This window comes from Lynx rufus, unplaced genomic scaffold (assembly GCF_022079265.1).
Source record: "Lynx rufus isolate CCGP_SWC_20201006 ecotype Redwood Valley unplaced genomic scaffold, mLynRuf1.p SCAF_1, whole genome shotgun sequence".
NCBI classification, from domain to species: domain Eukaryota; kingdom Metazoa; phylum Chordata; class Mammalia; order Carnivora; family Felidae; genus Lynx; species Lynx rufus.
This window is the reverse complement of record NW_025814823.1, coordinates 115,052,416-115,079,049: the sequence shown is the minus strand read 5'-3', so window position 1 is coordinate 115,079,049 and position 26,634 is coordinate 115,052,416. Positions and strand designations below refer to the sequence as shown.

Sequence of the window (26,634 nt, the reverse complement as noted above, 5' to 3'; positions counted from 1 at the left end):
CATGGTACTGTGAAATGGACTCTTCTCTCAAAGGACTGGAAGGATTTTTGTTGTTAAAATTGAGGGAGTCAGCATCTCAAGCAAAAGGAACAGCAACATTTGTGGTGCCTGGGTGGCTCAGTCAGTTAAGCGCCTGACACTTGATTTTGGCTCAGGTCATGATATTGCAGTTCTTCAGTTGGAGCCCCAAGTCAGGCCCCATGCTGACAGTGCAATGCCTGCATGGGATCCTCTCTCTCTCTCTCGCTCTCTCTCTCTCTGCCCCTCCCCAGCTCGTGCTCTGTCTCCCTCTCTTCTCTCTTGTAAAAATAAATAAACGTGAAAAAAAAATTTTTTTAAGTTGAGACACACAGTAAGAAGATGTATTTAGAGGCTGAGTCCTCCAGTTTAACTGGGAATTGAAGGATGTGTACAGAAGAAGCAGAAGATAGGGATGCAAAGTCCACAGACATAGTACAAAGAATTCCTGAGCCAAAGCAGGAAGTCAAAGTCATAGATACACAGAATTAACCTAACAAAAGTATATAAAATAAACCTGACCCCAGAGATGGGTCAGAAAGGCACAGTGAGAGCCCAAGAAAAGAATCTTAATAAATGATAAAGGCAAGGGTTAAATGATATAATAACCTTTGATTATAAACAGTGAGGAAAAAGAAATTTCCTCACTCTGACTTAAATGTTTCAAGCTGGGGCCACAGCACTGTATGATGATTTAAAAAAAAAAAAAAAAAAAAAGGTGGCTCCTGAGACTGTGTATTTAGGAGTAGGAAGGAAGACAACTTTCTGACAAGAGAAACAATGACAACCAAAGTGACGAAAACTCAAATGCATACATACAGGATCAATAGAAATGAATTAAGAATCCAGAAATAGAGTCAATTAATTTTCAACAAGGCTGCCAAGATCATTCAATGGGGAAAAATAGTCTTTTCAACAAACAGTACTGGGACGGGATATCCACATGCAGAAAGAAGGAACATGAACCTCTACCTCTTACCATATACTTTCAAAACAGAACTTAGAAGAAAACACTACCATAAGTCTTCATGGCCTCTGATCAGCCAATGGTTTCTTAGCTATGACACCAAAAGAACAAATAAGAAAACATAGATTAAATGGCATCATCAAATTTGAAATTTTAGTGCTTTGGTCAAAGGATACTATCAAGAAAGTGAAAAGATCCACAGAACAGGAGAAAATTTCTGAAAACCATGTATGTAAGAAGGATCTAGTAAACACAATATAAAAAGAACTCTTATGACTTAATAAAAAGACAACAAATTTAAAATAGGCAATGAAATTACATATACATGTCTCCAATTAAAACAAAATAAACAGCTAATAAGCACAGGAAAAGACATTCAGCCTCATTAGCTATAAAGGCAATGCATAACAAAATCATGAGATACCACTTCGTATCTACTAGGATGGCTATAATCAAAAAGACAGAAAATAATAAATGTTGGTGAGGAATGTGGAGAAAGTGGAACCCTCATACATGCTACAATGAATGGATACATGCTGCAATATGAATGAATCATCTAAGCATATGCCATGTGAAAGAAGCCAGTCATAAAAGGCCACATATTGTATTGTTCCATTTAGGTGAAATGTCCACAACAGGTAAATCCAGACACAGAAGCCAGATTAGTGGCTGCCAGCAGCTGGTGCAGAAAGAGTGAGGACTAACTGCTAATAGGTATGGGGTTTCCTTCTGGAGTAATCAAAGTGTTCTCGAATTACAAAGTAGTGATGACTGTACAACCTTGTAAATATACTGAAAACCACTGAACTGTACACTTTAAAAGAGTGAATATTATGGTATGTGAATTATGGCTCAATAAAGAGACAAAGAATATCAAAGGCAGTGACCTGAAAGAGCACAGGCCTTGGAGTTACAAATAAGCCTGAGTTTTAGCTTTCTCTCTTACCAGCTATGTGACTGGACTCCACCGCCTGTTTCCTCTTCTGTAAAATACAGAGAATACTTCGCTGGGCGGGACAACTAAGATAACATATGTATATCTAGTTCATTGCCTTGCACTTGGAGACAATACAGGGTTGGCAGAAATTATTAAGTAAAACAAAATGAGAAGACAGCAGAAAGGGTCTGTATGGTGTTTCATGAGCATTCATCTATTCAACAACCATCTTTAAGAGCATTAATACATGCCTTCTTTCAACAAATGTTTACCGAACACCTTCTATGAGCCAGGCAGCAATCTAACACTCAGATAAAAATTAACAAAGCAGACAAAAATCCCTGGCTCCTGAGAGTTTATATTCTAACGTGAGGGGAAGATGATAAACGTAATAAAGTCAATTATATAGTTGTTAAACAGAAGTACTTATGAGAGGGAGGGGCAGTGGCAGAAATGACAAAGAGGGGATAAAAGATACAATTTAAAACAGAGAGATCAAGGGGCGCCTGGGTGGCTCAGTCGGTTGAGTAGCCGACTTCAGCTCAGGTCATGATCTCGCGATTCGTGAGTTCGAGCCCCGCGTCAGGCTCTGTGCTGACAGCTCGGAGCCTGGAGCCTGTTTCAGATTCTGTGTCTCCCTCTCTCTGACCCTCCCCCGTTCATGCTCTATCTCTGTCTCAAAAATAAATAAACGTTAAAAAAAAAAAAAGTTTAACACAGAGAGATCAAGGCAGGCCTCAGTGAAAAGGCACCACTTGAGGAGAGCCTTAAAAACGGAAGCACAGGAGCAATGTGGCTATCTTGAGAAAACATTTCAAGCAGAGGGAACACCAACTCAAAGGACCTAGGGCAGATGCACACTAAAATGATCCTGGAAAACCAAAGGAAGCCAGTGCAGCTGGTAAGGAGGCAATGAGGAGGAGCAGCTTTGTGGGAGGTGCAAAAGGCAGATTTCAATTCAAGGGTAACAGAACAAGACTGCTCTTTCAAGAATCTGAGCTGCTACCAAGAGGAAAAGTCAAGGGCTATTAAAGAAATTTTTTTCCACGTGTACACGCGCGTGTGTGTGGCTGTGTGTGTGTGCAGATAGGTAGCAGTATTATGGGAGAGAAAAGGATAAAATTGGAAGTCACACAGAAACTGCAGCGTCACCACTAAACAGGTATCTGTTTCCACAAATGTACAACAGAGATAATAATATAGATAATCCTCACTTTGCACAGTAGTCCAGGTCCATGAAAATAACCATGCAAGTTGTAACAGTGCAAAGTAATCTTTAATCAATGCAAAAAATTATGATTATCCTGTGACCTTTAACATTTTTTGACAAAAGATTAAAAGCTCCTTTACTACTAATTATAAATGTACAGGGAAATGAAAAAAATTGTAGTATTTACTTAGTACACTGTAACTTAAAACATTATGTACAGTGAAAATTAGTGTTTTCTTTGTAAGAGAATACTCAAAAGTAGTTTTTGAACAACACTTGCCTTCTTCAACATTTAACTTAGGATACAGACAATGCATCTCTTCTATCCCTTGGCAAACTGTCCTATTTCCTTCTAAATTTGGATCAGCTTCCAATATTTTATCCTTTGCACTTTCAATGTCATGAAATATCTCCAAAAGTTCTTTTAGTGTAAAGGTTTTGATGACATCACTTCCTCTGGGACATCATCATCCTTTTCTGCACAATCATTTTCCTCATTTATGTCAATAACTTTGCCTTCACTAAGTTCTTCTGACTGCTTACCTAGAGTCTCTTTAACAGCAGCAGTGTCAACATTCCTGGGCAGCTATTTATCCTATAACTTAATTTATATTCTATTCAAATTTAAATTCCAGGTTTATCACTTTTTGTTTCTTTGCTGCACTTCCATCTTTGTTAGCAAATTCATTCTTTCAACAATCACTTTTTTAAAATTCTTTTAAAGTTTATTTTTGAGAGAGAGAGCAAGCAAACAGCAAAGGGGCAGAGAGAGGGGGGGACAGAGAATCCAAAGCAGGCTCCACACTGCCAGCACAGAGCCTGACATGTGGCATGAACCCACAAAACAGGAAATCATGACCTGAGCCAAAGTCGGATACTCAACCAAACTAAGCCACCTAGGAACCCCACAATGACCCCATTTTGTAAAAGGGTTCATATTGAGTTTATCACCAAGAGACAAGGAGGCAACACGACCACACACAGAATGAACTGAACAGTTGCACAGTGACCAGTCACCCAGACAGAAGGAACATGATAGGTCAATAATCCTAATGCACATCTGTTATTCATGTAGTGATTTGTACATGTAAGAGCTAGCAATGAAGTCTGTACTTCATGAATTCACTCACAGTTAATATATCACGTTAACTGAAACTTGAACCATGTTGGTTAGGGACAAGTTTTATTTCACTAAACTCTGGTTCATGAAATTTGTGTATACTGGACCCATGCAAAGTGAGGATTGCCTGTATCTACCTCCTACGGCTGCCGCAGAGATGAAAACAAACGTTCAGTAAAGTGCTTAGAACGGTGCCTGCACTCCCATACTATCTATTATCACTACTGGAATTTAGTTATAGATAGATGGAGGGGGACAGGAAGGCAAAAAGACACTAATGACACCTAAGTGAGGAATCAAGACTCTAGATCACAGACAGGAACACATATAATCAGGACCACAGGAGGAAGTGAGAGCCATGAGAGTGGGAAAAGGAGGTTCTTGGACCCTCAGATGAGAATAGAAAGCAGAGATAGCAAGAGGCTGGCTTCCAGGCAGTATGAAGCTCAGCGTTGTTAGAGAATCTCATTTTCTCAGAAGCAGTAAGTGAGGCTAACCTAAAAACTAAGCAGGGTAGGGGTGCCTGGGTGGCTCAGTCAGTTAAGCAGCTGACTTTGGCTCAGGTCATGATCTAGTGGTTTGTGGGTTTGAGACCCAAGCCAGCCTCTGTGGTAACAGCATGGAGTCTGCTTGGGATTCTATCTGCTTCACTCTCTGCCCCTCCCCGTGACCCTGCTCTCTCTCAAAAAAAATTTAAAAAAACATTAAAAAAAAAATAGAACTGCCAATTAGTTTACTTTGAAAAGTTATCAAAAGCACTCTTCCCACACACAGAAAGGCAAACTGGGAAAACTGCAGCAGAAAGGCAATCTGTCCAAAGTCACACGGTCAGCAGTAAAGGCTGAAAATATAACTGGGTCTTCTGGCCTTGTTCAAGTTGTCTCCAGTTAACTACACACTGCATCTGGTATTCACTATGATACAAAGGAGATGAAATTTAAGAGAACCCCTATTACTGTTCTATCTGCCATGAAATCAGAACTGTCAACATGCCCATCCCCTGATGTTTTTCCCCCAACTAAGCTGAAGATAAAAATTAAGTTACTATGGAGTTCAAAACAAGGACAAAGGGCAACTGTAAAAGATATAAACCAAAAATCCCAGTTCTACATTAGAACAGGACAAGATCAAAGCTGTTCTGAAGCATCAAATATCTTAAGTAAACTCCCTTCAATGCAATTCAATTTTTAAATAAAACTACAGGAAAAGAAAAGGCTTGAAAAGAGTATGGGGTCAGGGATATATGAGAAAGATAAAAAATAGAAAAAAGGATTGGTTTTTCTTCTCTGGAGCCTAGGAAATGAGACATTCTGTTATGCTGCTCTTCTTTAAAACTAAGAATGTGGGGGTACCTGGTTGGCTCAGTCAGTTAAGCATCCAACTGTGGCTCGGGTCATAACCTCATGGTTCCTGAGTTCAAGCCCCACATCAGGTTCTATGCTGCATCGGGCTCTGTGCTGATAGCACAAAGTCTGCTTGAAATTCTCTCTCTCTGCCCCTCCCCTGCATGCACCCTCTCTCTCTCTCAAAATAAATAAATAAACTTCAAAAAAAAAAAAACATCAAAGCATCTGGGCAGCTCAGTCGGTTAAGCGTCTGACTCTTGGTTTTGGCTTGGGTCGTGATCTCATGGTTTCATGGGTTTGAGCCCTGCATAAGGCACTGCACTGGCAGCATGGAGTCTGCTTGCCTCTCTCTCTCTGTCTCTCTCTCTCTCGCTCTCTGCCCCTCCACCACTTGCACTGTCTCTGTCTCTCTCAAAATAAATAAAGTAAAATTTGTTCAAATAAAAATAAAAAATAAACTGTCCTTTTGTGGTAACAGCTACGAAGTTTGCCTCTGCTCCCCTTATTGGGAGTTTTTCCATCTGTTAAAAAAAAAAAAAAAAAGGAATTAAGCCAATATGAGGTTTCTTCCAGTTTTTAGGAACTGGTAATCTCCCTTACCTATCCCATTTATGACTTCACATCCCACAAAGCCCACGCCATACTACAAGAACGACTCCCAACCACAATGCCATAGCAGAAGGTCTCAGGTCCTCAAAAATACAGGTATATAAACATGTCAACAGCCTTTAATAGTCCTACAAGACACCTAACAGATAAGGAGCCAAGTTGTACCTTCTCTAAAATAGCACTGGAGATAATTCTAATATGCTCCTCAGCCAGAACCTTTTCTACCTTTAAGTCCAGAAAAAGATAAGAACTCTGCCAGCCCACCGGACGAGTAAAGCTTACCTCCTATAAATTACATAAACCACTAGGGGCGCCTGGGTGTCTCAGTCAGTTAAGTGTCTTGATTTCGACTCAGGTGGTGATCTCCCAGTTCGTGGGATGGAGCTCATCGGACTCTGTGCCACAACGGACTCTGCCAGCATGAAGCCTGCCTGGGATTCTCTCTCTCCCTCTCTGCCCCTCCTCCACTCTTTCTATTTCAAATATATAAACATTTTAAAAAATAAACAATTACATAAACCACTGGCTTCAGGTTCCTTTACTAATGGAAAAAAATTTTTTAATGAAAATGGAAATCACAATGTGCTTACATCAGAGAGACAGGATAGGACAGAGTACATCAACATATACGAAAATATTAACAGAGGTGGCATATCACAAGATGGTACAGTATGATGGTAGATTATTTTCGATTTGTGGTTTTTTTAAACTTTCTATAATGAACGTATGTACTTTTATTTTTTAAGGTTTTTGTTTGTTTTTGTTTTTGTTTTTTAAGTAATTTCTACACCCAGTGTGGGTCTTAAACCCATGACCCCAAGATCAAGAGTCTCATGCTCTTCTGACTAAGGCAGCCAGGCACCCTGAACATACATACTTTTAAAGAAAAAAAGGTTTTAAATGATTAAAAAAAAAAAAAAATTGAAAGTATCTTTAATTCATGTCTGTGATACATAAAACTCAGGGTTTCCAAGAAAGGAATAACCTAAAGCACTCAAAAAAGTCTATATACAAAATTTCTTTTCCTAAGGTATAAAAAACCCCGTGACTACTAGTGTTGCTACATAAGGAAAAAATAAAATTAGCATACAGTAGGAAATATAAAAGCTTTGTGAAATCAGCTGTCTCGAGCAGCTTATCCAAATATGGGTAAACGAAGTGGTAAAATAAGGAGCCATCTGCAGCCCCAATCTCATTATCATCATTTTTTGTTTAGTTGCTGCAGGAAAAGTTCAATTATTATACAGACCTTAAGTAGGTATTTCTTATAGACAACTTTTTATGAGAGCACACTGTTAGCAACTGCCAAATCTTAAAGAGAAAGATTTTAAGACATCCACCTGAATATGCTTTTGAGGACTGCAAACACATCTCTGTGTCAAAATGACAGAAGCTTTCAGGAGAATAGCTAAAAATCATTTACCATCTTAAACATGTTCAAATTCCTTATTCATTTCAGGATCAACTTCAGGGCCATATGTCAAATTCTGATCCCTCCTCTCACAGTGATTTCCCAAATGGTCTTGCTCAATTCATTTTGATCTCTTTATCTTAAAAATGATTTTAAATACCTCAATTTGTTTTCTTTTCAGTCAACTATCTCATACTAGTCAATAATGGTAGACTTCAGTCTTCAAAATAAAAAACTGTCCTATTTAAACTTGTGAAAAGAAAATAAAACTCTGGCCATAAAAATATTAAAGACAAGTATTTAGATCTCTGACTCAAAATGACCCCCTTAAATCATATTACTTTATATAGAGAGAATAATACTAAATATTATGTTATAGGAAAGTACTTAGTGATACTGAACAATGTTCAAGATCCATTAAGCAAAAAAAGTAAATGACACATCAAGCAAAACCTATTTCTACACATGTGAGTATATTCATAGAAAACAAACTTTAGGGGCGCCTGGGTGGCGCAGTCGGTTAAGCGTCCGACTTCAGCCAGGTCACGATCTCGCGGTCTGTGAGTTCGAGCCCCGCGTCAGGCTCTGGGCTGATGGCTCGGAGCCTGGAGCCTGTTTCCGGTTCTGTGTCTCCCTCTCTCTCTGCCCCTCACCCGTTCATGCTCTGTTTCTCTCTGTCCCAAAAATAAATAAAAAACGTTGAAAAAAAATTAAAAAAAAAAAAAAAAGAAAACAAACTTTAAGGATCTAGAAACAAAATGTTAACCATTGGTTTTATCTCTGAGTAACAAAATTAGAGCTGATTTTTATTTTTCTTTCTTTTTTTTTTTTGTTCTTACTATCAAAAACACTCACTGCAGAAAATTAGCTTTTATTTTTAAAAAGTTAATTCTACCCAAGGAATAGCCAGAGGAGAAAGGAAAACAACAACAACAAAACAGCAAGCAACCAATATCACAAGTAAATCTGTTATAAATCACCCTGTACTTAACAATGGCATCTTTTTACACAGAAAAGTAAAAAGAAAAAAATCCAACCCTGAATTTGAACACTTAAAACTTCCCTACCATGGGATTCCTAATTCTTCAAAGTTACATTTAATTTTTTTTTTAATTTTTTTTTTCAATGTTTATTTATTTTTGGGACAGAGAGAGACAGAGCATGAACGGGGGAGGGGCAGAGAGAGAGGGAGACACAGAATCGGAAACAGGCTCCAGGCTCTGAGCCATCATCCCAGAGCCCGACGCGGGGCTCGAACTCACGGACCGCGAGATCGTGACCTGGCTGAAGTCGGACGCTTAACCAACTGCGCCACCCAGGCACCCCTAAAGTTACATTTTAATACTTTAGGTTCAGTGATAAGCCTACTTCATACCAAATTCTCTTAAATACATCTGATTAATAGATCTCACCAAAAACGGATATAACTTTTCTTACTTCTTTGTTATTCTATCAACTTCATTTTTACAAAATAATAGACAGGACCAAGTCTTCATAAAATTATTTGCTAGATTCAAGGTAATCAAGAATTAACACCCATTTCTCAATCTGCCCCACTCCTCACCCCCAAATTTTTGAATTCATTTTCCATGATCTGGTAATAAAATAAGACCTTTTCCTCACTTGTAAATGAAGATAAATGCAACACTATTGGCAAAGAGTAATAGATTCCATTACATAGTCCTTGCAGGAATGAACCAAATGATGGTATATATCGGACATAATGTTCATGCCCTGTGACATGGGGATGAACAATTAATCCTCCCTACTTTCACCTTTCCATTCATTTGTGGGGATATCTGGCAACAACCACAGATCTCCAGATAGTACCTCCATAATTAGAGGTAAGCGGACAATGACTCAATTCCTAACAGAGGCTTTAAGAGAACTTTCCTGGGGTGCCATTTTTAATCCACAAAACTGTTCATCTTTTGAAAATCAACCCAGGAAATAAACATTTAATATGTTATTTAACTACTATAAGCCATCTGAATCAGCTCAGAGAGTGCCCAGAAAAACTTCCAACCTACGCCCTTTCTCATCCCCTGGGGATGTAAGTAAAGGAAGCTTTGAAATTTCTTTTTCCAGTTGACAAAATGGATTTTTAAAAAAAGTTAAAATAGAGTACCACACATATTCATGTTCTCATTTTCCTTACTAATTCAAGTGTGCCCTGCTGCTATTCAGAAACACTTCAAAGAGAGGCACTTACTTCCTGATTACACATTCAAATAAATGCATAACATGCATTTCAACTTGGAATCACTTTCTTAAGAAATTAACTAGTAGAAACCACGTTATTGCAACATCATGGTTGAAGTCATGCCAAAGTCAAAATTTTAATACCTAAGATAACTTCCTCAGCTACACTGTACAAATATATTCAGGCAATACTATTACCCACTGTAACTTAAAAGTATTATTGTGCTGTTAGTGTTATTTATTAAACATTTAATGAAACAGACTTTAAAAAAAAAAAGAGGAGCAATTTCAAAATGAAAGGAAACATTAGAATTTAATAACTTCTTTCTCCTTTCCTCACTTCCATAGCCAGCCAGAAACCAAGTCTCTGCAAAGCAGCATATGCTCACATAAGGGTAATGATCCAGAAGCAGACAGCATGCTTGACACATCCCAAGTAAAGAAAATATAGCCTCCACCCTAGAGACTTAGAGTTTAAGTCAGAAAGACAACTTTAAGACATAAAACACCCAGATGACAACTAGTTAATGATTTTTTTGGGACTTTACATTTTGCTTTTCCTGCTCAAGTTAAATGCATAGCAAGAGAAAATGAATTAAATGGTGGGAGTGGAGGAATGGAGGTCAATAATGAACAAGTTTTAAATTAATCACAGTCTTCAGGAACATAGGAAGGGTAGGAACTGGAGTGAGAGCACTTCCAACAACAGACCCAGCCATCAGGGGATCACATGAAAAGAGACATCCACAATAAGAGGAGAAAACAGGATGAAAAATATACGAAGGTGACAAAGGTAAAAGTCAAGGTAACAATAGGAAGCCAGAACTCAAAGAAGAGTATGAGAAAAATCAGCTGATTTTTTAGCAGCTTTGATGAAGAAAGTCATTACACTAATTTGAAAACCTAATTAACTTAACTTTTATCTTTTTCAAAATGTTAAATGTTTCTCTGCTATTGCTCTTCCACAGTATCATTATTAACACTTTTTGAAACCCACTCAACATTGCAGGGTAGGAATACTTGTCTATTTTCTCCTGTGAAAAATCAAAGAGCCCATTTAGAAGATCAAGCTCATGATCCCAACCTGATTAAAACCACACTAACAACACCAAATCAAAATGCAATCTCTCACATACCCACACAAAGCTATGTTTCAAGTCTTCACATCATGAACTTTGCAAACCCAGATTCCACTGTCTCCCGTCTACCTCTCAAACCCTACTCAAAAAAGTCACTGACAGTTGCTTTGTCTTGATCATATCCGCCTTTTAACATCTATCTTCCAGGCTGCCTATATCCAATGTGGGTGTATCAGTCTGAGGCTGTCAACATCTGCACTGGACACGAGACCAATTTTCACCTCCTTCAATCTGACTCTAGGCATTGCCAGGGAGAAAATTGTGCCTCAAGAGCCTGACAGCTTGTGCTCAATATCCTTTTGTCAAGAACAAAATAAATCATTATTTTCCTTAAAATTGCCTTGCTGAGATTCACAATGTTAAATATATATATATATATATATATATATATGTGTGTATATATATATATATGTATATATATATATATGATAAATGTGTATGCACATGCATACATATATATATACACACATACACATATATATGTACATAAATACTCTCCATGTGTGTATATTTATTTTTCTCCCTATATACAAATCATTCAAGCTGCACCAAGGAAAATGGCATCTATATCCTCAATTTTACTACACAATTACTAAGGTAAACAGAAGAGTATCTCTTAAGAAAATAAAAATAAAAATAAAATAAAATAAAATAAAATAAAATAAAAATAAAAGTCTCTTAATTAACATCAATTAAAAACCCTCATTACCCATCCCTTCTTTAAGACAATGTCCTAAGAGACCATAAGTTTTATCTGGGTAATTCAGTGCTTTCAAAATTTAAAAAGCTGAGAATGGGGGTACCTGGGTGGCTCAGTTGGTTAACCATCCAACTTCAGCTCCGGTTATGATCTCACAGTTTCTGAGTTCAAGCCCTGCCTCAGGCTCTGTTGTGACAGCTCAGAGCCTGGAGACTGTTTCAGATTCTGTGTCTCCCTCTCTCTCTGTCCCTCCCCACCTCATGCTCTCTCTCTCTCTCCTTCAAAACTAAATATTAAAAAAAAAAAAAAAGCTAAGAAGTTATCTATACAACAAGACCATTAGAGAATGCTCACCAATCAACTACAGCTACTAAGATCACGTAGGTACTAGCCAACTTAATAGTTTTCACTCTACTGTTTCAGTAGACCAATACATACTGCTTTTTGGCTCTAAAACTGACAAGACATTTTCTACAGAAAACATGGCTCTTGTAGTGATTGAGACTTAGTACTGAACAACATTACTGCTCTCAGTAAACTGAAGTTGTACTTCCACTCAAAGACGATGCGCTTGCACTATAATCAAAGCTTACCTGAAATGGAATACCAATCCAAAAGCCAGAACTTAAAAAGCCTCCAAAGAAATTTTAAAACAAATACTGCCTAAATACAAATGAACATGAAAGGGAGGAAACCATAAGCCGAACATTAAAATGTGTACTTTCTATTCATTGGACAAGAATATTCAGTAAAAGAATTTACTCTGTTTTCACTTTCCTGCTATGTGGGGAGAAGGGCCATCTGGTTTCACTATTAAGTGTTTTCTCAGTATTGGAGAAGTGGGTACAGTGAATTATCTTGATATTTTCATGTTGTCCACCATGTGAACAACAGCATATATAGGGGAGAAGTTGTTATAAATGGTATGGCAGTCATGGAACGAAATTCAAACCAAATTGTTTGGTATGCAGTAAAAGTCATGACTTTAGCTACAATCCTTGCTCTATTCAACAGAACTCAACCACCTTTTCCAGGACTACCAGATTTTGTCTCATCATTAAAAAGATTACAGACATAGGGGCACTTGAGTAACTCAGTGGGGTAAGCATCCAACTCTTGATTTTGGGTCAGGTCATGATCTCACAGTTTTTGAGTTCGAGCCGCGCATTGGGCTCCACGCGGGAAAAGTGGAGCCAGCTTGGGATTCTGTCTCCCTCTCTCTCTGCCCCTCCCCCGCTCATTATCTATCTCTCTCAAAATAAATAAACATTAAAAAAAATTATAGACACACACAAATTTACGTATTGACTTTCAACTCTAAGTTAATTCTACCTCGGCAATACATTAGTGATGGGAAATCTAAAAGATTAGCACCTCCAGCCCAGTAAGACATGTCTCAATCTTCCAAAATCTTGTAAAATTCCAACTGATAAGAAAAGTAACAGGATTCAACCAATCAACTACAAAGAATGAATGTTTACAGATACCTACCAATGCCGTAGGAACTCCCCAAAACACCATTATGTTCCAAATATATGCATAAATAACACATGCATGTCAACATCAATCCTCCCTGCCCCCAAATAATGCACATTTTTTTAAATGAAGTCGCGGGGCACCTACGTGGCTCAGCTGGTTGGGCATCCAACTCTTGATTTTGGGTTCAGGTCATGATCCCAAGGTCGTAGGATAGAGCCCAACGGGCTCCACATTGGGCATGGGCCTGCTGAACATTCATTCTCTCTCTCTCTCTCTCTCTCTCTCCCTCTGCCCCACTAGTGCTCTATTGCTCGCTCTCGAAAATAAAAAGGAAAAAAAAGAAAAGAAAAAAATTAAGGAAGTAGCATTTTACACCTATAAAGAGAGCAAAAAATTTTAAGATTATCCCAATATTTGTCAAAAAGGATTATTTGTTTCCACTCAATGCCAATTTATTATATCCTGTATTCCTTTGGAGAACTCTCCCCCATTCCTCCTGTTCTAGGGCGAACATGTGATCTAGGCTGACTAGAAACTGGTTCAGTGCTGAGCATGACCCAAGCAAAGCTAACCAGTCCCTTCTATGACTAAAATATAGACACAGAGGAAGAAAAGTTCTTTTTTGGCTAAGATGACCACCTCAAACTAAAGGTGGAATCTTAAAAAAAAAAAAAAAAAAAAGAATAAACAAACAAAAAAGAGAATAAGACCTACAGAGAGCAAACTGATGGTCAGAGGGGAAGGAGGACAAGCAAAATAGGTGAAGGGGAATGGGAGATACAGGCTACCAGTTATGGAACAAAAAAGTCACGAGAATAAAAGGCACAGCATAAGGAATATAGTCAATGATACTGTAATAGCAATGGATGGTGACAGATGGCAGCTATATCTGTGGTGAACATAGCATAATGTATAAACCTGTCCAATCACTATGTAGTACATCTAAAACTAATGTAACATTGTGTGTCAACTACATTCAAATAAGGAAGGAAGGAACTAACGAACGAAGGAAATAGGGGTAAAATGAAATACGTGGAGCCAAGTGATGAAAAAAGCCTCACACCCTTCGAGTCAGTCACATCTATCCCTGAAATCACAATCTACTTCTAGAATTCTCAATTACAAAGGCCCATAAACTCCCTTTTGCTTCAACAACTCTGAATTACTGTCCCTTGTAACTGGTGAGGCTGTAAGAATATTAGAAAACTGAAGATATAACCATACTGGATAACAAGTTAGGAATACATTTTTTTTAAGTTTATTTATTTTTGAGAGGGGGAGAGAGAGAGAGAGAAAGAGAGAGAGAGAGAGAGAGAGAGAGAGAGAGAGAGAGAGAATATGTGAGCAGAGGAGGAGCAGAGACGAAGAGAGAGGATCACAAGCAGGCTCCACACTGTCAGCGCAGAGCCCAAAGCAGGGTTCAAACCCAGGAACCATGAGATCATGACCTGAGCGGAAATGAAGAGTTAAACACTCTACCAACTGAGCCACCCAGGCACCCCTAGGAATACATTTTAAAAGCCCTATAACCAATGTATGCCCCTGTGTGTGTAAAACTTCATCAAACTGTACACAGATTTGTGTATTTTGTTGTATATAATTATTCAGTTTATAAAAAAGATCTGTGCCCCTATTATTTCTACTCCTGGAAATGTATCTTAATGATGTAATTTTTAAAAGGGGAGGGGGAGAGGGGCGCCTGGGTGGCTCAGTCGGTTAAGCGTCTGACTTCGGCTCAGGTCATGATCTCGCGGTCCGTGAGTTCAAGCCCCATGTCAGTCTCTGGGCTGATGGCTCAGAGCCTGGAGCCTACTTCGGATTCTGTGTCTCCCTCTCTCTCTGCCCCTCCCCCATTCATGCTCTGAATCTCTGTCTCAAAAATAAATAAATGTTAAATAAATAAATTAATTAAATAAAGGGGGGGACACTATATGTACATGCTTACTCACTCGAGCATTATTTATATCAAAAACATAAAAACTTTTAAGTCCAATAGGGAAATTATGGAATAAAAAATACATAGTTTTAAACATTACAAATTCCAAGGTTATACTAACAAACAAAATGCCTATAATTACTATTAAATTCTTTAAAAAAAATAAAATGGTATCAAAGTTACAATTAATACTAGGGTCAAATGCATATGCATTTAGCCATGGACTTGAAAGGAAACACAAAACCACATATACATAAAATACTATTTATAAACATTTTTAAAAATGAAGTAATGTAAATCTAAAATAACATGTAGAAGGTTTATATGTAAACACTGATGAAAGAAATTAAAATCTAAATAGATGGAAATATAGTTTGGTCATAACTATACTGGTCAATATAGTAAAAATGTCGATATTCTCCAAATTAATTACAAGTTTAACGTAATTCTATCAAAGTCCCAGATTTTTTGTAGATACAGATAAGCTTATCTAATATTTATACGGAAAAACAAAAGAGAATAACTAAAACGATTCAGGAAAAAACTAGGTGGGAAGAAACATTTTACCCAACTCTAAGACTCATACAGCTATAGCAATAAAGACTGTGTGGGTACTGGTGGAGGAAAAGACACAGACATCAATGGAACAAAATAGAGAACTCAGAAATAATCCCATACAAGCACAGTTGACCAATTTTTGACAAGGGTGCAAAAGCAAGAGAATCTTTTCAACAAATGGTACTGGGGGGAAGTCCATAGGGGGCAAAAATGAACTCACCCTAAACTTCACATATTATACAAAAATTAACCCAAAAGTGGTCGAAGATTTAAATGTAAAACATAAAACTAAAAATAACTTTTAAAAGAAAACAGGGAAAATATTCATAAGCTAAACCCTGGTGAAGAATTCTTAGACACCAAAAACTTGACTCACAACGGGGGGGGGGGGGTCAAAAAATTGTGGACTTCCTCAAATTAAAAGCTTTTACTATGCAACAAACTATATATACACCATGGAGTATTCATAGAATACTACCTAACAACAGAAAGTTACAAACTACTGATATACCAACTTGGATGGCTCTCAAGGCCATCATGTTGACTAAAAGAAGCCAATCTCAAAAGGTCATATACTGTCTGATTCCATTCACACCATATTCTTGAAATGACAGAATTAGAAATGAAGACAGGCAAGTTACCAAGGATCAGAGGTGGTGGGTAGTGTAAATAGAATGGGTGTGACTATATGGGGGTAAGCATGAGGGAGAACTTTATCATGGTGATGGTGACGGAATAGTTCTGTATCATGATTGCAGTGGTGACTGCACAAATGTACACATGATAAAATCAGAGAGTTACACACATATATTATGCCATTGTTAATTTCCTTATGTTGATATTGTACCATAGTTCCATAAGATACAACCACTGGGGGAACTCAATAAAGGATCCACTGAACCACTGTACTATCTCTGAAAATTCCTGTGATTCAAAATTAAAAGTTAAGAAAAATAAAATTAACCTGTTAATTGACTTTTTATTGGCGTAAATAAAGCAAACGGTGTAACAGATCTTTTTAATTTGACTGAAAACTGGTGTAACAAAATCTTAATGGCTCTAAGAGAATATACTAATATTAGGTAATTCCTGTGGAGTTTTTAGAAGCATACAGTGCCTTAAATGATTCAAGTTATAGGAAAATAAAGTATTACAATCTTTCACATACTAGGTCCCTCATTTTTATCTATAAAGAAGACCAGCCATCTGCTCAGGCCAACCTGGCAGTTAACAACTGGCCCATTCTTCCTTTGGACTGTATATAATAGCAGTCCCTTCCTTAACAGTTCCATCTCACCCCTCACCACTGTGATGATCTCCTGATTACTGGTCCTGCCTCCAGGCTCTCTCTCAACCATTTAACTCTTCCTGAACATAGCTGAGAGACTCATCTCCCGAAAACACCACTTTTCCTCATATTCTGTGTTGCCCAGATGGCAGAACTTCTTATAACAGGAAGAAAGCTAAAGAGACATATTTTAGTTTAATTTAAGAAGAAAAAGAGCTATAAAAATAAACACAAAGCAATGCTGGAAAAAGCTACTTCCAGAGGTAGCAAGTCCCATATCATTAGATATATTCAAGTATACTGGAACTGGAACCTGAACCTGTGAGCCCTATTCCAACCCTAGAGTTTGATTCCATATCATTTCCCTGAGAATTCTCCCTCCTTCACCTGGCATTCTAAACCACCCTCTAAAATCTAGCTCCAGGCTCTTTTCTTCTAATCTTTCCTAGAAGCACCCCTCTTCTAGGTGGTGCTTAGAAGACCCCATGCACATCTTGCTTAGTCTACTGGTTTTCTTAACTAGATGACTTTTCCCCCTTCCTCCTTTCACCTTTCAAGATCCAGTGCACCTTCAGCAAGATTTTCTAATCCCATGCTTACCCTACCAATTCCACTCCATTCCTTGCATACCACTAATGCTATTAATTTACTTTTTATGTCCAAGTGTCCTGATTATAAGCTCTGGGACAAAACAGGAAAACCAGTCTCCCGTGTACTAGCAGACAGTCTCTCTTCATCAGAAACCACCCAGCCCTTACCCCACTCTGGTTTCTCTAATTGGCTGTACAAGATTTTTCTCAGGAAATACACTAATGCCCAGTACACTAATCATTTATCTCTTTGGCCCCTTTCCTGAGCACATTATCATCAGAAGCAGTACCTCAGCTTCTTTGAGCTTTCTCCTTTGACCACAAAGAAATGTCCAAGATGCAACAGTAAGTCTCTGATCTTGGCCTTTGAGATCCAACCGTGAATTGTAACTAATGGATTTTTTAAAACTCTTCTAGTAGAAGCTATTCCTCATCACTCTACTTCCAACCTACCATCACTTGTCCTTTTTTTAAATGTCTGTCCTTTTTTTTTTTTTTTATGTTTATTTTTGAGAGAGATAGATCATGAGCAGGGGAGAGTCAGAGAGAGAGAAGGAGACACAGAATCTGAAGCTCCAGGCTCCCAGCTGTCAGCATAGAGCCTGAAGCAGGGCTCAAACTTATGAACTGTGAGATCATGACATGAGCTGAAGTCGGATGCTTAACTGACCAACCCACCCAGGCGCCCCTGTCTGCCCTTTTCAAACAAGTTGCATTTAGGCCTTTTCATCTCTGTCCCTTGGATATCACCTGCCCAGATAAGAGCCCTCTTTTTCTTGTCAGAGCACTATTCAAGGATTCATAAAATACATTTAGATACTCTTTTTTAGGTATTGTTAAATATATATGTATACGTATGTATGAAGACTGACTGCTAATATGAGATTTCCTTTTGGGGAGATGAAAATATTCTGTAATTAGATAATGGTAATGGCTGTACAAGTCTGTGAATATCCTAAAACCACAGATGCATATACTTTAAAAGGATGAATTTTATGTTATGTGAATCATATCTCAATTTTTTCAAAGGTAAGATTTTCCAACCCTAACCCTGTGTTTACATTTGGCACTAGGAAGGAAAACTCACTGTAATTTTTGAGACAAGAGCCTTTTCTCACACACTTCTTGGAGAATATAGTCAATTACCTGTCCTACTGGAACCTGGAGAGGGGAAGACAACCAATTATCTAATTACCACTGTGATAAGAGCTAGGAAGAAAAAGTATAAGATAAGAATGATATAATCAGCATGGTGCATGTAGGGGTGGAAAGGGTCCCAAAAAAGAAAAGAGCACATTGAAGAGGTACACATGCCTCAGCCCACATAACGTAGTTAGTTACTCAACAACTAGCTCAAGGTGACTGGCAGTAAAATGAAACCCCTAGATCACAAGAATTTGTATGGTATGCAATTGATAATTGGCTCCCATCTACCACAGGAGGCTCACATGTCCACTGCATTAGCCTTGAGGTAAAGTGGCCCTGGGTATGTATGTGAATATTGTACCTACTGACAGTGTTATTATGGTAAGGTTTTCATGTACTCACAAATGTTTGTGTTTATTATTCATGTAATCAGGGGCAAATACAAGAAGAAAATTAGGTTATGCTAAAAAACTGTATACATTCAAGCCTCTAGTTATTAATGATGATTGCAGAGAAAGCAAAGGGCTTATACAAACTCAAAACTATAGTAAGTTTAGCTTTGGGCTCCAAAGTGTTATAAATAAATACATAACTAGTTTAAAAACAGTAAGGTCCTATCTTTAACAGTCTGTGAAAACCCTAGATATGAGGTCAGCTAACCAGAGCCTATGGGTTAAATCTAGTTCACCCTCTGTTTTTCTAAGTAAGTTTTACTGGAACACAGCCATGCCCATGTGCTTATATATTACCAACAGCCACTTTCCCAACACAAATGTAGAACTGATTGTGTTAACAGAGACCTTATAACCAGTAAAGTCTAAAATATTTACTACCTTAGCTCTTTACAAAAAAAATTTGCCAACTTGCACTAAACTAATGTAATTCACATTGATTCACAACAAAGAATTCTTCTTATACAACCTTTCACAATGAAGTGTTCCAGTGGATAAGCAACAAACTCAAAATGCAAAGAATTATATTCTAACTCTGTTAGTCAATCTGCTATGAAGTTCTAGATAAATCATAATTACTCTGTGTTTTCTATTAGCAGTAAAAGAGTAGTTAGGTTAGAGTTTTGTGTAAGTGCTCAGGACCACCTGGGAAAGGTGTTTATATTATCTTTTGCTGTCTAACAAATACCCCCAAAATTTGATAGCTTAAAATAAATATTTATTATGCTGAGTCTTCTGAGGGTCAAGAATTTGGAGTTGCTCAGGGCTGCCATCTTTTAAAACCTGATTAATGCTGGAGGATCTGCTCCCAAGGCTGGTTACTCACATGTTTGGCAAACTGGTACTAACAATTTCCCCCTAGACTGAATAATCCATGAGGAAGAGCCACACAGATACTATACCCTCTTTATGACTTAGTTTTGAAAGTAGACAGCATCACTTCTACCATATTCTATTCTTTACAGAGGTGAAAGTATTTAAATCCAACATACATTCAAGAGTATCAAAGTCAGGCTCCACTTACTTAAGGGAGGGCTGTCAAAGAATGTGCAAACATATTAATGCCACTACATGGTTTCAAATGATGAGCAAACAGCTTCAACAACATAACCAACAAGGTTTGGTTGATTAAAAAATCTGCACTTAACCATTGTCATAACATGTACTTTGTTCTATTTATGATAGGAGAGAGGTTTCATACTACTTAAGATTCTTAAAAAAAAAAAAAAAAAAAAAAGTAAGCCAACAGATAAAAGCAAGGCACTTCAGCTTTTCATAACTGATGCAGTAATGATGATGGGAGACAGTTATATTTTTTAGTTTTAGCTTTTTTTTTTTTTTTTTTTTTTTGCAAGGAGAAAAGGCAAGGAGAGAAGGCAAATTATGGTGAATAGATCATGATGATAAATAATTGCAAAGTTGGACTAGAAAAGACAAGTACTTATAATTCAGAACAACATAAAAATTTTTCTCAGGTATAAATAAAAACAAGAAAACAGAAATTTAGATATGCATTCAAAACTGTGGGGTATTTGGGGGGCAGGGGGCATGTATTATACCATGATTGCTACAAATTTACATCAGATAAACTTCTGAAACAAGGAACACATATAGAACGAAATTACAAGTTATCTGTTAACAATTAAATGTATTTTGAAAATAAGTGTCTTAGTTACTAGACTCAATCAATATTTGGTAAAATTCATCTGATAATATTATTTTGAGGCAAAAAGGACTGAAGAGCAAAACTTTCTCACAGAGGACAATGAAGTAACAGCCATCCTGATTTCCTGAACAAGAAGCTCAAAAATCATCCTGAACTAGACAATTCAACTGCTTTAAAATAAATTCATTCAAAGCCCACTCTAATGGATTGAATAGTGTCCCCCCAAAACTCATGTTCACCCATAACCTATGAATGTGGCCTTATTTGCAAATAGGATATTTGCAGATATAACCAAGTTAAGATGAGGGCAAAACAGATTTAGGGGGGATCCTAATTCAGTGTTTGATACCCTTATAAAGAGGAAAACTTACACCCAGAAACACACAGGGAGAATGCCATGTGACATGGAAGGAAGAGGTTGGAGTGACAAGCCGACAAGCCAAGGAATGCCAAGCATTGCTGCTTCTCCAAGAAGCTAGGAGAAAACATGCAAAAGAGTCTTCCACTGAGCCCCCAAGAAAGATTCACCCCTGCTGACACCTTGATTTCAGGTACCTGGCCTCCAGAACTGTGAACGAGTAAATTTCTGTTGTTCTCAGCCACCAAATTTATAGTAATTTATGTTATGACAGCTGTAGATAACTAATACATCCACCCAGTTAGTAATATGGAATTTAAATAATCTCATCATTGGCAATATTAGAAACATTTATCTTCAGCCTGAAAATTAAAAAAACATTTAACATCCAAGGTTTTTAGTTTACAATTTCAGAACAATTGCAGATAGCATCTTCTTTTAATGCACTGCCCTTTTCTGGGTACTGTCACAGGGATGAATGTGTCCACTGTCGGCCACCAGTGAGATCCAGTAAGGTTCTCCCAAAGGCCAGTAAAACAACTGCACAGAGTAGGGTCTCAATTCACCTTAGATGATATATAATTGCTCTACAAAAAACTGTCTTTGTTTAAGTCCTCCTGTTGGACCAGCAGTTTATCACACAACTACAAGGTTCAAGAATTTAAGGCTCCAGATATGAAGTCTTATCATACTTACAGCATCATAAAGACAAGTTTTTCTAGTAGGCACTACTGGTAAGCTGTGGATTACAAATTTCACTTTTTATTAATTCTAAGTTTCCCAAAAGAGGATTCCTTTAAGCCAAGATTTGTTTTTATTTCAAACTCAAACCACTTCCAGTATGCATGGCTAATTTAACACACCAGCCTGACAGAATGAGGCAACTTCTAGGGTATTTTCAGAATGGTTGCACATTTTTCCATTTTATCACCTTTGTGTCTTCAGCATGAACTAAAAACAGGTATTACATAGGATTAAAGGTAAACTTCTACCCCATTTATTTCCTATTAAACTGTTGTTAGAACATTTCTTAAGACTCAACAATTACTTGGGAAACCCAAAAGAAGTCAATTCAGATACTCCAAATAAACTGTTCCTCTGTTAGCATCTTTCCTGATTAAAAATAAAGGCAGTACAACTTAATACATCTCCAATAATTTAATATTATAAGTTACTGAGCAATTCGCAAGCATAACAATAATACTGACCACAAAAGGTCACTTTCAAGGATTAATTTCCTAAAAAAGTCTGCCTCTCTCTATATTAAAAGCAATATTGACCTACCTTGTTTTCGAACATCTTCTACAGCAGCCACAAGCTCCTCCTTGAGAAATTGACTCTCCTTTGCAATTTTATCCCCCTTCTCCAAAAAATTCTCAGTTGCTTGTTCAACAGATGCAGCCAAAACATGGGCCTTCTTAGAACGGCCTCTCTTCTTATTCGAGGGCCCTTTACTATTGGTGTTTACCAGAGTTGTAACCTAAAAGTTTCATTTTTACAAATTAAACTGCAGTCATTTAAAATGAAAACAACAGAAAGACTACCATCTTTAAAGACAGGGAAAATAAATTATTCATAACAAAATGAAACATCACATTTATGAATTCCACTAAGCATTAACAAATAACACATACTCTCTCCGTATTTAAGAAATACTGCAATGACACTAAATTTAGGTCCTAAAATAATTTAGCTACCTCAATGTGCAAGATAAAAAATATTTTAATTTTTCAAACATGACAACTAGGTTTTTACTTTCATTTTACAAACTAAAAACTGATTAGAAACATGTTAGACATCTCTACATGTCATCAAGAAGCTCCAGGAAGAGGCATGCCTAGGTGGCTCAGTAAGTTGAGGGTCCAACTCTTGATTTTGGCTCAGATCATGATCTCAGTGTTCATGGGAGCAAGCCCCACTATCTGTGCAGAGCCTGCTTGGGATTCTCGCTCTTCTACCTTCCCCCAGGGCATGCACATTCTCTCTCTCAAAAATAAAATAAACATTTAAAAAAGAAGTACTAGTAGTAGTTCCAGAAAGAGATTAACAATGAACTTATTAGCTTTACATGGAAGTCACATTTTCCAGTTTTCAACCTGTGCAAAATGTTTTAAGGTAACTTGCTTCTGAATTGTTTCACATTTTACTCATAAAACTCTCAGCAATTAATTAGTAAAAGCTCTTAAGAAAGAAAGGAAGGACTGTCCAAAGTAGCCTACTGCGATGATGGTTTAAGTCCCAGAATATTAACTATCATTAATATATATAATACCAGGGGCGCCTGGGTGGCTCAGTCGGTTGAGCGTCCGACTTTGGCTCAGGTCATGATCTCACAGTCTGTGGGTTCGAGCCCCGCATCGGGCTCCGTGCTGACAGCTCAGAGCCTGGAGCCTGTTTCAGATTCTGTGTCCTCCTCTCTCTCTGACCCTCCCCTGTTCATGCTCTGTCTCTCTCTGTCTCAAAAATAAATAAACAATAAAAATTAAAAAAAAAAAAAAAAAAAAAATATATATATATATATATATATATATATATATAATACCAGCTGATCTGTAGGTTGAAGATGACTAAACATTTGTTATTAGTGTAGCTTGCCACACAAAAGAACTGCTGAGAGCTACAGTGGATGGGCTCCAATAAAGTACCTATTCCTGAGTCTTACCATACACTTCTTCTACATGTAAATTAAAATATATAAATACATATGTATATATATGTGTGTGTATATGTATTTTTTATACTAGTTGCTAACAATTAATGAAAGATCATCACACAGTGATATTCGTATTTCTAACAGAACATAACCAAACCTACACCCTCAAATTACCAACTAACTGATCCTAGACAAAGAGAAGTTTGTTATTTATTTATTTGGGGGGCGGGGGGGGGGGGGGGACGGAAACAGAAAGAGAGGAAGAGAGTATCCCAAGAAGGCTCTGCACTGTTAGCACAGAGCCCGACTTGAGGCTCAAACTCATGAGCCGTGAGATCATGACCTGAGCCAAAACCAAGAGTCATACACTTAACCAATTGAGCCACCCAGGCACCCTATGCATGGGGAAGAGACTTCACAGTCAAGGAAGGCCATCTTTCTTAAATATAACCTGGAACTTTACAAGGAAAGAGTGATGCCAAGAAAATGTCTACAAAATACAAACATTTGGTAAGTTACATTACATACCACTAATCCCCGATTAATGCCAATAAGCCTCAATAAAATGGCAGTAACTGTGCTCCTATAGGGTTAAAAGAATCCATGCATCAATATTTAAATAATTAGTGGTGCCAAATCATCTAAATACTATCAACTTAAACTCAACCACTCAAAATAAGGCTTTGAATTAAGTAACCACGCTCTGTGTTTGTTTCCCAGGACTACTACTATGGAACCATGTTACACCTATGTATTTGTTTGCAGATTTTTACCTGTGTAACAAGAGGCTCCAACAGTCTCTCAACTGCCAGAGTCCTGATCTCTAGACTTTTGGGGTCCCATTTGAAGTTTATGTTGCCTGCATGGACAGCAGTCATTTCTGAAAAGGAAACAAAAGGCCAAAGTGAGGCAAACATCAAACACAAACATGAAATATATAACAAATCTTCTACTTTTATAAAGGAGTTTTATAACAACAAAGCTACATTCACCACAAGAGGGGGAAAAATTCTTACTAGCCTGTACAAGAGGGCTCAGTAACTCTTAACCTCTTACACTTTCAGATGCCAAGTTTATAAACAGTAGAGGTGCCACAAGAAGCACTTCCAAACACATAGAGCTTTTCCTTTTGGGCTTCTCTGGCACCAAGCCAGGTCTATTTCTAGTTTTTCCATAACAACTTAGAAGCAGGATGAAAAGCTAAAGTGAATGAAGGCCTGATTCTGATTTTTCATACTCCATAACATTTCTAATGCAGTATTACCTAAAAGGTGTAACTCCTTCATTTTTTGATGGATTCTTAGAGAACATCTTGTCTTACTCTATTAAAACATAATGCTTAAGTCTGCTGCCCTCTGCACCTACAGCTATTATCACTCATAGCCAGAAGAAATTTCGAGTCGCACTTAGTCAAATATCAATGTATCAGTGTCAAGGTAAACTTCCATTAGAGGCTTTAAGTCTAGGGGAAGACTTCAATGAAAACACCCAACAGTTAGTGACTGCTTGTATAAGTAGTGACTTAAAGGACGCCTGGGTGGCTCAGTCAGTTGAGCGTCCGACTTCAGCTCAAGTGATGATCTTGTGGTCTGTGGGTTTGAGCCTCATGTCAGGCTCTGTGATGTCAGTTCAGAGCCTGGAGCTTGCTTTGGATTCTGTGACTTCCTCTCTCTGCCCCTCCCCTCACGTTCTGTCTCTCAAAAAATGAATAAATGTTAAAAAAAATTTTTTTTAAGTAGTGCCTTAAAGACAAAAGGAAAAAAGGTGAGGTACATAACTGAGGTAAACACAAATACAAACTTTCAGACAACCAACTTGACAGATATTTAAAACCCTAGAAGAGGGTGTTTTATGATCCAGAAATTCCATTTCCCGAATTTTATTCTAAACAAAAAATTAAGGTGCATGGAAAAAGCTGGATACAATGATGTTCACAACAGCACTGCATACAATCATAATAAAGCACAAATTTCAAAGAGATCCCTGAATAAAGCACACAACCGATCACACAATACTGTACCACTCTTAAAAACAATGTTTACAAAGTTTAGAGGGAAAAAAACAAAAACACTGTTCTCGCTGCTCAGGTCTTTATTTCTATTAAATGCCACTTTCCATTAAAGGGAACCAAGACTCCTCCAAAAAAAGCAGGGAGGGAAGTTACTCCAGTTCTGAGTTATTCTATTCTGCAGAAAGCAAAGAAGGGTACAAAGACTCACCTATCAAAACACAGAGGAAACAAAGGTTCTATTGGCAAATTTCTGACAAGTTGAGTATCAAAAAATATAATGACTACAACTGCCTGACTGATAGGCAGGCAGGAAGGTACATAAAAAGATATCCTATGACCATAAAGATCCTCTTAAGAAAAAGACAGTGGCGAGGGAATTTCTTTACCATGAAGGTAGAATAGAATTAGAAAATGACCATTTTGCAAACCCCAATGTAGTAACTGATTCAGGCAAAGATTATCAATGGATATTAACACCATTAAGTGAAAGGCTACTGGGGGAACAGGATACTTGTAAGGTGCCAAAGTATAACTTAACAGGTTACCAATTAGAAGGGGCCAAGACATACCTTTACAAATTTGAGATCTAATGGGCACCCTCTTAAACAAATAACTAAACTTAGCATCGTTGATAATGAAACACTTAATATTATATGCTTCCCAATATGAAGATGTTTAAAGTATTCTGTATTACCTATTAAGTACTCTTGATGAAAAAAAAAAAAAGCTTTAAATGTTTCTCAAGAGCCTCAGTGTGACTGAGCTGCAGTGTTACTGCAAAAATGTTTAACCAGAGTCTAATGAAGCCTCTATGTAAGAACTCAAAACCTTTTTCAAT

General features: G+C 37.5%; 1 protein-coding gene across 1 annotated transcript in view; it reads right to left on the bottom strand.

Annotated features, from left to right (window-relative positions):
- CTNNA1 (catenin alpha 1) overlaps positions 1-26,634 on the bottom strand; it is a 179,633-nt gene that overhangs the window by 124,659 nt on the left and 28,340 nt on the right. Inside the window, exons 2-3 of the mRNA XM_047085416.1 lie at positions 24,559-24,665; positions 22,417-22,612 (exon numbers count right to left, since the gene is read on the bottom strand). Of these exons, the coding sequence (XP_046941372.1) occupies positions 22,417-22,612; positions 24,559-24,663 (301 nt within the window). The 5' untranslated portion in view covers positions 24,664-24,665. The remainder of the gene's footprint in view (positions 1-22,416; positions 22,613-24,558; positions 24,666-26,634) is intronic.